At 38.3% G+C, this 15,167-nt stretch overlaps 1 protein-coding gene across 8 annotated transcripts in view; it reads left to right on the top strand.

The window, feature by feature from the left end:
- The window catches only part of ITGB6 (integrin subunit beta 6), a 129,255-nt gene that overhangs the window by 67,384 nt on the left and 46,704 nt on the right, over positions 1-15,167 (top strand). For all 8 annotated transcript variants that reach the window (XR_011528387.1, XR_011528386.1, XM_008513713.2 and 5 more), the window contains 3 exons: positions 3,758-3,923; positions 5,156-5,317; positions 8,357-8,452. Coding sequence is in view for 6 of the 8 variants with exons in the window: in XM_008513713.2 (XP_008511935.1) it covers positions 3,758-3,923; positions 5,156-5,317; positions 8,357-8,452 (424 nt within the window). In the remaining 2 variants the exon portion in view is untranslated. The remainder of the gene's footprint in view (positions 1-3,757; positions 3,924-5,155; positions 5,318-8,356; positions 8,453-15,167) is intronic.

The following is a 15,167-nucleotide window of genomic DNA, read 5'->3' as shown; positions in this document are numbered from 1 at the left end:
AAAAAGACAAATAGCATCTTTTATTATTGTGAAAAGAGTTGACCTAAAGGACTCTCTGAAAAGGTCTCAGGGACCTCTGTGGTCCTGCACACCACACTTTTAAAACTCTGTTTTAATCTAATCTCTAACTCTTTTTGGAGCAGCTTTCTTTCTTTATCTTCATTGCATAGGGGGTCACTGAAAATTTATTTCACCATGAACGATTGCTGAAGTGGTTTACATTTTTGAAAGAAGTTTCCCTTATGCTGGTGCCTAAGATACAGCAACAAACAATATTTTCTCCATTCTCATGTTTGTAGATGAGTTGTAACAGGCATTTAAAAATATTTAATAGCACAAAGGTTAAAATTTCACCCTCTATCAGACATTTTGATGGAATTTTTTTGACATCATTCCATATATTCCATGGTATTTTGTTTTTTTTTAATCTGACACCAACAGTAAGGAATTGATTATAATTTTGCAAAAGGAAACTGAACCAAGAAATGCTTAGATTTTCTCTGTGTACACACACATGAACATATATGAATATAGTTTCTTCTTACAAAGGTAATAAAAACTCTTGTGGGAATACAGACAAAAAGAAGAAAATGGACATTATTTCTAATCCCAATCAAAAAAAGATGCTGTTAACCTTTTGGTATAGATCATTATAGTGTTATTTTATGAATGTTTATTTAAAATTTTAACAAAAAATATGAGTAAATTAATAAAAAGTATGCCAATAAGAAAATGAGCAAAGGATATAAGCTGACAATTGACAAAAGAAGAAATACAAACTGTCAATAAATATGGACAAGCGCTCAGTCTTAGTAGTAATAAAATGGAAATTAAAAATTAAATTGATGCCATTTTAACTAATCAGCTGGTACAGTTTTTGTTGTTTTTAATGATGCAAAATTTTTGGAAAAGTTTGCCAATATGGATCAAAAGGTAACCCAGCATTTCCCCTTCAAAGAATCGATTCTAAGCAAAGATATAGCACAGCTTGCAAAGATGTTTGTGGAAGGATTGCTACGTTATTTAATTACAGAAAGATTTATGAAACAAATTTTCAGTAATAGAGAGATGATCAAATAAACTATGACACATCTTATAATCACTAAAATTTATATTTTCATTTTCTTCTTTCTACTTTATATAAAGTCCAAATTTTCTTCAATGAACATGCATTATTTTAATCAGGAAAAAACCATATAATTCTAGAGAGATCATTAGCCAAATGTATAATCTTTCCTCAGGCCTGTGTTAGACTCTGTGTGAAGTGATTTCTGTAAGAAGTGACACTAATGTTTAGGAAGCCCTCACTCTGAAAAGCTTATTGTTCTGTATGCTTTGCATTTTTTATCTCATTCAAACCTCACGACAATCCTCCTAGGTAGATACTACCTGTGGTCAGCACTTCAGAGTTTCAATAAAAGCTGATGCAAGGTATTAAAAATAAAAGAATAACGCTGCTTTCCAAGAGTTAAACATAATGAATCAGAAAGGAAATATGAAAAGTTCCCTGGAAGCAACAGACTGGCTCCTGGGCCCACCAGCAAGGTTCGCGTCATAGTCAAAAGAATGAACAGGCCTGGTAGGTTAGGGGGGTGCCGAGAGACAGAGGTCACAGACGCAAGTGTGGGCCACATCTGTCCCAGAGCGTTAGCCAGAGCATTGCCGGAGTTTCCAGGCCCAAGGCGGCCAGAGCTTCCAAAATTTTTGTTATCTGAGGAATTCAACCACAAATAGGGGAGGACCCAGGTGTGACCAACAGCACCCATTCTGGAAACATCTCAGACTATACCATTCAGTAGCAGAGTTCTCCAATTCCTCTTCTTCTGAAGCCTGAGGATGCATCAGATTATGACCCGCTTTCCATGACAGTCTACTGACAGGAAGAAAATGGCTACCCTCACAGACACCAGCATTCTAGTCCCAGTAGAGCTCCATTCCTCAGTGTGAATGAATCCACAGTCATTCTGATTTGTGTGTATAGTTAATTCTTGTCATTCATGGGAGACTTGCTCTATAAGTTTCCTTGAACAATGAATTAGTGAATGCTGAACCATTGCTCCCAGGGGAATACAGGCTTAGGTTCCTGCGAGCCTCTGGTCACTTTTTCATCAACTAGTCAATACATAATCTTGTTTTCTGTTTAGAGACACCTTAATTAATATATATTACTGATAAATTAACATTAAACTCACTGCTATTAGCACTATAACTCGTGCCAGAACAAAGCTTATCTAACACATGTATTTTCTCCATAAGGCACATCACAGCCTTCTTGCACTTAGGAACACTAGACAGCACTTCAACACTATGCTAAACAGTGAAATCACCAAAAAAAAGCACAAAAATGCAAAAAAGAAAAAATGACACTAAACAGACCACCAAAAGGACACTTGTTTACAGTATGAGAGCTGAAGCAGAAAGGCAGAGCGTGTTTGACCTCAGCTGGGAACGCATGTATCACGTGACTCAAATTTTTTGCCACATGTACATGAATGACCAACTAAGTACTGAGAGCATTGATTTTATGGTTACAAATAAATTTTAGTGAATAGGTGAATTCATAGTTACGGAATCGTGAATAATGAGGATTGACTATATACCTCAGGCAGATGAACTTGGTGAACAGGAAGCTGACCCTGAAAGACGCACCAGCTCTTCATGTGCTGACAAGACAATCTGCTGAACCTGCAAAGCTGCTCTTACAAGAGTCAATCAGCTCTCCCCAGGCAGCACACCACAGCCTCACTGGAGGCCACCCCTTTTTGCCTCTGTACTTCTACACCAGTGGTTCTCAAACTTTAGCATCCATCAGGAAGATTGGGTACAACACAGATTGCTGCGCCCAACCCTGACATTTCTAACTCAATAGGTCTTGGATAGTACCCTAGATTTTGCATTTATAACAAGTTCCCACATGATCCTCCTGGTCCAGGGACCACACTTAGAGAACCTCTGCTCTAGACTATTGTCTCCATTTTACAAATGAAAACCCAAAATTCAGAAGGGTTGGGAATTTGACCAAAGTCTCATACACAGCCACTAACTGGCTTTCAGGATAAGATGTGGCTGAATTCATGATCAGCTCTTTCTGTTCCACTGTAATATCTTGGAGGCAGATCTCATCCTGACACGGCATTTTCCCCGTATGTAAACTGTTTAAGTGGTGGTTTTATTCCCAGGCTGGTCCAGAGCAGTCTGTTCAGTCATAGGAGAGCTGGGCTGTGGAACCAAGAGCCCTGCTCTGATTTTTGCCTGCTCTGATCTGCCTTGGCAGGCGGGGCTGGGAGTACAGGAGGGAGCGGAGGAGGAAAAAGACAGGTTCCTCTCTCAGTTTTTCCACAGGGTGACTCATACTTGATGACAGCTTAAGCTATCAGAATACAAAGGAATTGTTGTCGTCATGTAAACTTAATGGTGGATTTTGGTTGAAAGGCAATGGAAGGTAGTGATTACATACACACACACACACACACACACACACACACAAGTGTGGAGTCTGATTACCTGATTATCTGTTTTCTGAGTCTGAGCCAATGCAAGACACACAGTAAGCTCTAAGAGGAACTAATCTGGTCAGTTTGGAAGGGGTAGGTGGAAAATGATGAAACAACCTTAACAGTGAAACTCAGCCAGGTTACGGTCAGGAACTCTTGAAGACTTTTTCTTCATTTAAGGAAATGTTGCTAGGCTATTAGAGCCACTAATTGTGTGTTATACCATATTTCATCAAGAATATTTTGACATCTTACTTTTGCAGTAGTATTCCATATTTCTGCTTACCTACATTTGGATTCAAACACATTTTGCCACTGACAAATGATGCCGAAAGATTTAATGAGATTGTGAAGAATCAGAAAATTTCTGCTAATATTGATACACCCGAAGGTGGATTTGATGCAATTATGCAAGCTGCTGTGTGCAAGGTATGCTGACAGAGTAGTGTTTCACTCTCTTAACACAAATTTCATCTCTTATTAACAAATCTACTTTGAAAGCTTGGCTAACTTTATCTTTCCTTTAATTGCTGTATTTGTACATTTGATACCCTTCTTAGAACACAAAATTTCTATAAAACTTTTAATCATGTTGAAATGGGGACTTTTGAAATGCCTAGTATTCAAGTAATCTAATAAAATTGTAGTCATGTTGGGAAAAATTAGTTAAAACAATAGCCATGTATGATTAATTTTCAAAGATCAAGATCAGATTAGTTTTTGAATTAAACATGGTGAAAAAAATCAAAGGCAGACATTAATGAAAAAAGTAAAAATGGCTTGAGTCAGTATAAACCTCTGCATATGATCAGATAGCTATCATTTTGAACCAACAAAATAAGCCTCAGAAGCCACACTGTCTCTATAACAATGCGGGACAATCAGACAATCAGACAATCAGACGTGTATCCACAGGAATGCTTCCGATGTCTTCAGATGACAACTCCTCATGGAAAATATCAGGAAATGGGCAGGGCTGAAGCTCCTGGAAGGTGGGAGGGCCAAGGAATTAGGGGAGGAAGGAAAAGGATAAGGTGGGATGGTACAGCCAGGATGAGCTTTTGTCCAACTAGTTCCTGAACTAATCTTAATTAAAGGGGAGAGCTCTGCTAAGAAACAGACAGCAGAGCATCTTAATTAGCAGTACCTCGGGGTTACACTTTGATAAGCAGTTCTTATCCTTATATTACGTTTATAATTTTTGGATGATATCAGTAGAAAGAGAGATATATGCCTAAATGTTGGATGACATTTTAATGAAACAGGCTTACTTTGAGTCTATTTTGCATTGCATTCTTACTAGTTTGGGTTTGGGATAATCTATGACCTCCCTCGCTCCCTGTCCTCATTTTTCTGGTAAAGTGAAAGCTGGACAATAAAATAATTAACTGTAAAAGTCAAGATCAACTGGATACTTTTTGTAGTGGAACTATTTTTTCTGAAGCATAAATCATCTGAAAATGTTATCCAGGAAAAAGCAAATGCCATCGAATCTCATGTTTTTAATACATTACGATTATCTACTCACAACACATGAACAAAGCTAAAATAGACCAGCAAGATATTTTATACATTCTGAATGTGTCCAATCATAATTGATCCGCGCTCAGTAAATGCCTGCCTCTATCCAATACAACCCAAATATGTCTTTCCCACTGTAGGAAAAAATTGGCTGGCGAAACGACTCCCTCCATCTTCTGGTCTTTGTGAGTGACGCTGACTCTCATTTTGGAATGGACAGCAAACTGGCAGGCATCGTCATTCCTAACGACGGGCTCTGCCACTTGGACAGCAAGAACGAATACTCCATGTCAACTGTCTTGGTGTGTACCCCGCACTACACTGTTTTCATGGCTACAAGTAGGTGAATGAAGCAACAAATGCTGTAATGCCCAGCAGAGTAACCCACCCTTGGTGAAAACAGGTTTCACTTTCTGATTTGAGATTGACAAATTGCCCTCTCTCAGTCCTCACTGCCCTTAGAAGTTCCCACAGGAGCACAGGTGGGTGGTGGGACTCTGTGAGAAGTCTGGATCTACTATGGCCTGAATGACCCCAGAACCTCCCCATTTTTCAAAGAGCCTGAGGCCAGCAAAAAGCAATACAGTCTGCTCATTCTGTTCTCAGCCACAGCCCTGGAAAAGAAGGCTCAGACCAGAACAGTAGGCACCTGGTAGTTGCTGTGAATGATGGTCCCAGGGTCATGCCCCATAAATAACACCATGCTTTCATGGACTGTGAGGCTGCATGGGAGACAATGTCATTTAAAAAATGCTGATGATATTCAAAGAAAAAAATACCTGACTTTTGTAAAACAAGGTAAAATTTTCACATTCTTTTGACATACACGATCTCATTTGAACCTCACCAGAACCCTAGATATCCAACTGCTTTTCTTGAACAGACCATGAGGCTGCCATACCTGTGTACACGTTATTCCCTCTGTCTGGAATGCCCTTCCCTCCCAGCCTGCTGAGAAATTCTTAATGATCCTAAAGCCCAGCTCAATCGTGGCTACTCCCAGGGGGCTCTCTTTGACCTCCCCTGGGCCCCGAAGCCATTGTCTGTTTCCTGGCTCTCATACGTAGATGTCTCCTTGCCCATCGCTGTATGGAAAAGTGTTTGCTCATGTGTCTGTCTCTCTCTAATGTGCACTCCTCAGGGCCAGAACTGGCTTATTAACTCTATTTCCTGGCAGCACAGTGCCTGGAACACAGTGGGTGCTGACCAATGTATGAAATAGAATTGAATTATGAAGCAGCAACCTTGGAAAGTCATATTATACCCATTAAACACTTGGGAAAATGTGGTAGAGAGAATTTAAGTGACTTCTTAAAATGAGGATGCTGTAGAAGTATATGTAAGAGAGAGAGAGGGGAGAACCGAGAATTCTAATATCAAATTCTAATACATATATACATTACTGAATTTATATATAAATGCTTAAATATTGTGCTGGCAATTAGTTTAAAAAAAATCCAGTGGTTGATAAATGAGCTACAACCATTCATTGACCTAAATTTCTAAACTTCAATGTGAATATTTTCCCTTAACTTTTGAACAATAGCATTCCTCAAAATTATACATTTTTTAATCATATAAACTGCCTTTACAATATCAATGAGGATAGCCACATTTTGTACTTTAGCCAGTGAGGGGCAAGAAATTGCAAGAAATGGATCCTTTTTCATTACATTTTTCTTGCAACTATTCAAATGCCCCATAATAGACATCTTGGAAAAAGGAGGATCATAGAAGCAAATACTACCTGTTACCTAATGTGACCTTCTTATCTAATAAACGTTCAGTTCATTCTTGCTGAGTGAGTTGCTACAAATGCACAGAAGCCGTGGACTGTTTCCATGCCTGCAACACAGCCCCCTGGGTACTTTGAGCACTTCCTAAGCACTCAACACTGGGCCAAGCTCCTGGGGCTACAAAATAATAGGACATGGTCCCTGGCCTTGAGGAACTTACAATATAACCATGGGAATTAAACCAACCCATCTGGATCAGATAGAAAACCATACTAGCCACCTATGAAGGGCTATGCGGTATGATCCTGGCTATGCACACATAGCAGTTGAAAGGGGCGAGAACATGTGGCGATCAGGAGAGGCCAGCATTGGAGGAATTCAGGCTTAAGGGTGAAGGATGCTTAATGTTTGGGCAGTTGAAAAGCAGAGGAGATGGAAAATGGGAGACTCAGGAAGATTTATACCATCTGGATTCTACTACTATCTACTGATAACAATCCAAATGGGGTGGAAAGCACGTGTTGCACGGCCAGATTTGCAGGTGGGTCATTTACCTGGGTATTTTAGGCAAAACTATACTTTTCCCTCATCTTGAATCTTGTGCCTAAATAAGATATTAGACAAAAATACTTCCAAAGTGCTGAGAATAAGTGAACACATCATGTTGGTGCACAGGAGGCCTTAATAATCAGTGTTCCTTCACTTTGGCTGACTTTAGTCATAGTTGATATATTCTTAATTTAATTGTTTTCAGACTACCTTTTCATTCTAGCTTTCTCTTTCTATGTTAGCCATATTTGGATTTATAAAACACATTTGGTTTTTCAGGCTTGGAAAATAAAGGCCATCTTCAAATTTGATAATTAATGACTTCTTTATTTTTTAAAGTACTCAAACCACTTGGGAATGAATGTGTCAATGGAATAGAAGTACGATGTGTTTTTGCTTGTCCTTGTCAATACTTTTATTGTCCTTTTACAATACTTGTAAAAGTATTGCAGGATCGCGTAGAACTGATTAGTGACATCAAAAAAGCAATAAGACCAAACCCAAGAACTGGTACAGAACGGCCTCAGATCAGATGGATGTAGGAATTGTAGTGTCATTCCTCAGCAGACTATCCCCTCCTCAGCCCTCAGCCCACCTCATCCAATTCTGGGAAGAGTTTCAGAGCTATGAGTCAATCCCAGTTACATCTGTTATAGTCTAACTGCTCCTCCCTCGCCTCCAACCTCCCCTCTAACTCAAGCCTGCTGGCAAGGACTTAGGAGAAGAAATGTGTCCTACCCTTGAAAAGATGACACACTATAAGTCTTCAAATACATTCCAAATGATCTCCTTAGAAGTGACAGAGCACAATACACCACATTGACAGCCACTGACTCTTAAGAATTAACTGGATTTACAAGGTTTAGGAAACAATTATTAAACCAACTAAGTGAATAATGCTAACTGTGTATTTGTTTACTTAGAGTGATTAAACAAAATAATGCCTATGAGCATTGAAATGCCAAACTCAGTAAGATCTCTTTGAAAGAAATATTCCTTTCTTTATTTTATGTACTTTTATTAAGATGATACTTAAAATCTATATGTTAATTTTAGGAATATCCAACAATTGGACAACTCATTGATAAACTGGTGCAAAATAATGTGTTACTGATCTTTGCTGTAACCCAAGAACAAGTTCATTTATATGAGGTAAGCAAAATAATTTGGGAAATTCCTTCAGGGAGATTATTCAACGCGAAATTTTAACTAACTCTGTGAGTTTAACACATGAGATGCTATTAGGTAATCATTAACAACTACGAAATATAGTGGACATTGGCAAAGTGGATTCAGTTACTATTTACAACTTAAATGATAAACACAGAGGTGTAGTGGGGAGTGGGAGACAGATATAGTGGGACAAGGAAGAAAGAGTTATGGAAATGAAAAAGAAAAGTTGGAAGAGAATACCAATAAACATAGGACAACCTACCTCATGGAAAATTAGTCTATCTTCTCTTGAACTATTTCATCTGATGAGGAGAGTTAACAGACAGCAGAGAAAATTATAAGAGTGGGAGGAGACTTGACTTTAAATTCTTTGACATTTGCAAATTAAATACATAGAAAATACACGAGGAGAGACACAACTCAAGCTATCGAGAAGTGAAAAGTTGAAAGAAAAAACATTAAATTGAGTCAAAAAACAATTTCTCCCTGAAGTAGCTGGATTTGCAGTTGAAGTTTTTCCTGGAAGCACCGATGGCAGAAAGGGAACTGTTTCATTAGATGAAATAATGTTCATAAACCACTGTAGAGACTGTAAAATGCATACAAAAGGGTTTCTTTCCAGCCTAAGAAAAACAATACATGAAAGTGCCATGAATTTGGATACTCGTGGATCATCTATCCCTAATGGGCACTTTCACAGTGAAGTGAGGAGTGTCTAGCCTGGGCCCTAGAAAATGTGCAGAAAATAGGTGTACATTAAATTGTCTGTGGTTTCTATGCAGGAGCTTCAGAGACTCTTAAATTCAGAGTCTGATCTCCCATTCCTTTTGAAAGGACCTCAACTCGCTTGGTGACTTTACAGGGCTGGGGAAACTCTGAGATTATTTCACAGAAGGCTTTGATTAAATGCCACGCACTGCTAAGTATGGTGCAGCCCATGAGCTTGCATCAGGTTCTGCAGAAAGGATCCGGGAGGAGATCCTATCTTGCGTTTTTAATGAGAGGAGGGTATTGTGCTGCAGGTGAGATTGCCTGCTGCTGAAAACCAAGGAAGTCCCTCGCAATCAAGCTACATACTCAAGGCCTTTGTTCTGCTCAGAGACCATGTGGGTTCACCTGATCTGGGCATTTTCTTAAGGCTCTTTAGTATGTGATACTTGCTTCCAGTGGTTTTAAGTAGTAGAGCTGCAGTCAAGATTTAAAAAAAATACACCCAAATACAATAGAGAGTCTATTCTGCCTTTGATGCTTAAGGCTGGAGTAAGGGGACCCTGGGGGTCACTACAGGTCCTCCACAGCAGGGCTCCTGCTTGCAAAGGAGAGGGGAGTTGTACAGAACTTTTCTTAAAAGAGGAGTCTAGGAAACACTATTGGTGATCATGAACATGGACACTCATAACACACTTTGGTAATAGTCTTTAAGACTCACAACTCATTTATACCCCTTCTCAAAACTGCTATTAAAAAGACAGAGGAAGATGAAAAATAACTACGTGGCAAAACAGAATCTGTCAGATTTAAGCTAGTTGCATCCATGGTTCCCCTGTTGCAAGGGAAATGATTATTTCTAAGGAAAGCACCAGATTAGAGCCTGCCTCTAATGTAACAGCAGGACATTTATTTTGCCTGCCTACTAATCTCATTATGAGGTGAATTTATGTTCTGTCAGGATCTGTGGTCTTTGCCATCCAGCCTTCTCTAAATTCAAAGGGACATTTTCAGGGATCCACGGAGCAGACCAGGTCGGCAGCCCACTCTATGGCTTCGATCCTTTCATTACTTTATTTTCATTTTGATGGACTTATCCTTCCATCTGCATTAGTGGGGGCAGGCGGCAGCTTGATCTAAAGATAATGACAGCAACATTGCACTTCCCTGAAGGCTTCACACAGCATGAAAATGCTGCTCTCTTGTTTTATTGATAATGAAAACTGAAAATAGACGAACAGTGGTTCATGTTGTCTTTCCATTCAAATCTTAGAGGGAGCCCTACACAACCTGAGGTTTGGATAGCTGCGATAGAAGGAACATAACCACCAAAGAATCACTGAAAAATAAAACCAGCGATAGGATAAATAAGGCAACTAAGTGGTTGGATCTAATAGAAATTCCAGAAGGCAAATTGTTTGCCCCAGTTATGTATTAAGCAGTTATGTGCAAACACAGCAGGCATGCGTTGGGTCAGGTTCAATGATGGCCCCGTATTGCAGCAAATAAGATTTATGTTGCCCACTCACGGAACGCAGGAAAAATTACTGTTTTTTCCAGTGATTTTGGTAAGATGCTTTGGACTGCCCAGGTGTTTAGTGTTGCTGTATTCTGTGCTAACAGAAATGAAGGAATAAGGGAAAGGATAATGTAAGCAGTTTCTTTCAGTTCAAGAAGACAGCAGTGTGCACCCCAGACTCCAACAAACACATGATTGTGAACAAACTTATTATTATGAAGAGTTTCCTGTTTGTCCAATTACAGGGTTTAAAAGATAATGATAGATAATAGACCGAGCAGTAGGTAGTATATTACCTTCTAGTGCTAAATACCATTTTGAATCAGGATTCAATTACCCAAGCTTAAAAAATTTTTTTTATCTTCTCTGCTGTTTTAAAATGTTTACCGTTAATTTTCATTAAGATAGTATCAGGTTACTAAACCCCAACTGTCTAATTTGACTAGTTTTTCCTTCCTAGGGAGATATTTAGATAAAAAGCAATTAAATCAGTGTTCTCTGCTACATTGTCAAATCATATTATTAATCACCTGGGATTATTTGCAAGACTTTAAAATATCTCGTATTTTTCAAAATGTCTACATCGAGCTGGAAAAGATGAATTTTGTGAAGTTAATAATAATAATTATTATCATATGGCCTGGTATTTATGATGTAATGTTGAAACACAGTACTTAGGAAGTAAACAAGATATATAGGTAATAGACACTTCTGGTTTACTAACATCTGTGACCATGACTTGCTGTCCCTGTGGTTATAAGGACAGAGTGATGGGTCTAAAGCAGGGGGACGGGGAGCCCAAAAAGGTTTTTATAACACCAAAGGACCCTTCCTTCAGGAGGTGAAAATCTTCTACTAGCAGCTCTTGAAGAGAATGGTGGGTCTTGCTCACCTTTCTATTTAGGCCAATTCTCTGTGCACAGTAGATGCTCAATAAATATTTGTTGAATGAATTTTTTTTTTTTTTTAACTGCTGCAAGATCTTTTCTCAAGTTGGGTCAAAGTTTCTAAATAGGGACTTGGAGTTTTGGGTGACAAATACCTGTTAAGGTTGAAGGAGCACATTTAGAAGAGCAGGTGGGAGTCCCTGATCCATTGCTACAATCGCCTGCAGCCCTGGCTGTCCTTTCTCCACCCCTTCCGCTTTGGACCCAGAGAGCACCAGAGAGAAAGGAGCCCTCTGCATCAGTCTTGGGACCAACTTATTGAATAACCTCCAGGGCCTTCTTACCAGTCTGTGCAAGGAAAACTGCTGAGCAATTACCGACTTGACAGGCGTTGTATAAAAAACAAGCATAACAAATCGCCACAGCATGAAATGAGACTGATGTTCTTGTGTGGCTTGTGAAAATTATCTACCAATATACATTTCAATTTTTCAGGAATCAATAACTCAGGTTTTTTTTTTTTTGAGGTTATGATAGTTTACATTATTATTTGTCAGTCATATTAGAGGTGCACCACTTCACCCTTTGTTCCCACCCCCCACCCTCCTTTCCCCTGGTAACCACTAATCTGTTCTCTTTGTCCATGTGTTTATTTATCTTCCACATATGAGTGGAGTCACACAGCGTTTGTTTTTCTCTATCTGGCTTAGTTCGCTTAACATATTATCCTCAAGGTCCATTCATGTTGTTGTGAATGGGATGATTTTATCCTTTTTTATGGCTGAGTAGCATTCCATTGTATATATATACACCGTATCTTCTCTATCCAGTCATTAGTCGATGGGCACTTAGGTTGCTTCCACATCTTGGCTATTGTGAATAATGCTGCAATGGACAAAGGGGTGGTGGGTTTCTTTGAATTGCTGATTTCAAGTTCTTTGAATAGATACCCAGTGGTAGTCATATGGTATTTCTATTTTTAATTGTTTGACAAATCTCCGTACTGTTTTCCATAGTGGGTGTACCAGTTTGCATTCCCACCAACAGTGTATGAGTGTTCTTTTTTCTCTACAACCTCTCCAACATTTATCACTTTTTGTCTTGGTTATTTTTTCCATTCTAACAGGTGTAAGGTGATATCTTAGTGTAGTTTTGATTTGCATTTCCCTGATGATCAGTGATGAAGAGGATCTTTTCATGTGCCTATTGGCCATCCCTGTATCTTCTTTGGAGAAATGTCTGTTCATATCCCCTGCCCATTTTTTGATCAGATTGTTTGATTTTTTTGTTGTTGAGTTGTGTGAGTTCCTTTATGTATTATGGAGATTAACCTTTTGTTGGATATATGATTTGCAAGTATTTTTTCCCAGTTTTTGGGTTGTGTTTTTGTTTCAATCCTGTTTTCCCCCGCCTTGTAGAAGCTCTTTAGTCTGATGAAGTCCTATTTGTTTATTCCTTCTATTGTCTCCCTTATCTGAGAAGACATGGTGTCAAAAAGATCCTTTTAAGACTGATATAAAAGAGGGTACTGCCCGTATTTTCTTCTAGAAGTCTTATGGTTTCAGGTCTTACCTTTAAGTCTTTGATCCATTTTGAGTTTAGTTTTGTGAATGGAGTAAAAGAGTGGTCTATTTTCATTCTTTTACATGTGGCTGTCCAGTTTTCCCAACACCATTTGTTGAAAAGATTTTTTTCTCCATTGTATGTTCTCAGCTCCTTTGTTGAAGATTAACTGTTCACAGATGTGTGGTTTTATTTCTGGGCTTTCAATTCTGTTCCATTGATCTGTGTGCCTGTTTTTGTACCAGTACCATGGTGTTTCGATTACTATAGCTTTGTAGTATATTTTGAAGTCGGGGATTGTGATGCCTCCAGCTTTGTTCTTTTATCTCAGGGTTGCTTTAGCAACTCAGGGTCTTTTATAGCCCCATATGAATTTTAGGATTCTTTGTTCTATTTCTATGAAGAATGTCATTGGGATTATGATTGGTATTGTGTTGAATCTGTAGATCGTTTTAGGTAGTATGGACATTTTTGACTATGTTTACTCTTTCAATCCATGTGCATGTAATGTCTTTCCATCTCTTTACGTCATCATCAATTTCTTTCAGGAAAGTCTTATAGTTTTCATTGTATAGGTCTTTCACTTCCTTGGTTAAATTTATTCCAAGATATTTTATTCTTTTTGTTGCAATTGTGAATGGGATTATGTTCTTGAATTCTCTTTCTGTTAGTTTGTTATTAGAGTATAGAAATGCTACCAATTTATGTAAGTTGATTTTGTACCCTGCAACTTTGCTGTAATTGTTGATTACTTCTAGTAGCTTTCCGATGGATTTTTTAGGGTTTTCTATATGTAAGATCATGTCATCTGCAAACAGCAAGAATTTCACTTCCTCATTTCCTATTTGGATTCCTTTTATTTCTTTTTCTTGCCTAATTGGTCTGGCTAAAACCTCCAGTACTATGTTGAATAAGAGTGGCAAGAATGAGCACCCTTGTCTTGTTCCTGTTCTCAGAGGGATGGCTTTCAGTTTTTCCCCATTGAGTATGATGTTGGCTGTGGGTTTGTCATATATGGCCTTTATTATGTTGAAGTACTTTCCTTTTATATCCAGTTTATTGAGAGTTTTTATCATAAATGGATGGTGGATCTTGTTGAATGCTTTCTCTGCATCTATTGAGATGATCATGTGGTTTTTGTTCCTCATTTTGTTAATGTGGTGTAACACATTGATTGATTTATGGATGTTGAACTATCCCTGTGTCCCTGGTATAAATCCCATTTGATCATGGTGTATGATCTTTTTAATGTATTGCTGTATTTGGTTTGCCAATATTTTATTGAGGATTTTTGCATCTATGTTCATCAGTGATATTGGCCTGTAGTTTTCCTTCTTTGTGTTGTCCTTGTCTGCTTTTGGGATCAGGGTGATGTTGGCCTCCTAGAATGTGTTAGGAAGTGCTCCATCTTCCTCAATTTTCTGGAATAGTTTGAGAAAGACAGGTATTAAATCTTCTTTGAATGTTTGGTAGAATTCTCCAGAGAAGCCGTCTGGTCCTGGACTTTTATTTTGGGGGAGGTTTTTGATTACTGTTTCAATCACTTTACTGGTGATTGGTTTATTCAGATTCTCTATTTCATCCTGATTCAGTTTTGGGAGGTTATAAGAGTCTAAGAATTTATTCATTTCTTCTAGGTTGTCCAACTTGTTGGCATATAGTTTTTCATAGTATTCTCTTATAATCTTTTGTATTTCTGTGGTATCTGTTGTGATTTCTGCTCTTCCATTTTTGATTTTATTTATTTGAATCTTCTCTCTTTTTTTCTTAGCAAGCCTGGCTAAGGGTTTGTCAATTTTGTTTATTTTCTTGAAGAATCAGCTCTTTCTTTCATTGATCCTTTCTACTGTCTTTTTTGTTTTGATTTTATTTATTTCTACTCTAATTTTTGTTATTTCCCTCCTTCTACTGACTTTTGGCTTTGTTCTTTTTCTAATTCTGTTCAGTGTAGTTTGAGATTGCTTATTTGAGATATTTCTTGTGTATTGGGGTGAGCCTTATTGCAATGAATTTCCCT

Source organism: Equus przewalskii, chromosome 17 (assembly GCF_037783145.1).
Source record: "Equus przewalskii isolate Varuska chromosome 17, EquPr2, whole genome shotgun sequence".
In the NCBI taxonomy this organism is placed as follows: Eukaryota; Metazoa; Chordata; class Mammalia; order Perissodactyla; family Equidae; genus Equus; species Equus przewalskii.
This window is presented reverse-complemented; position numbering and strand designations above follow the sequence as displayed.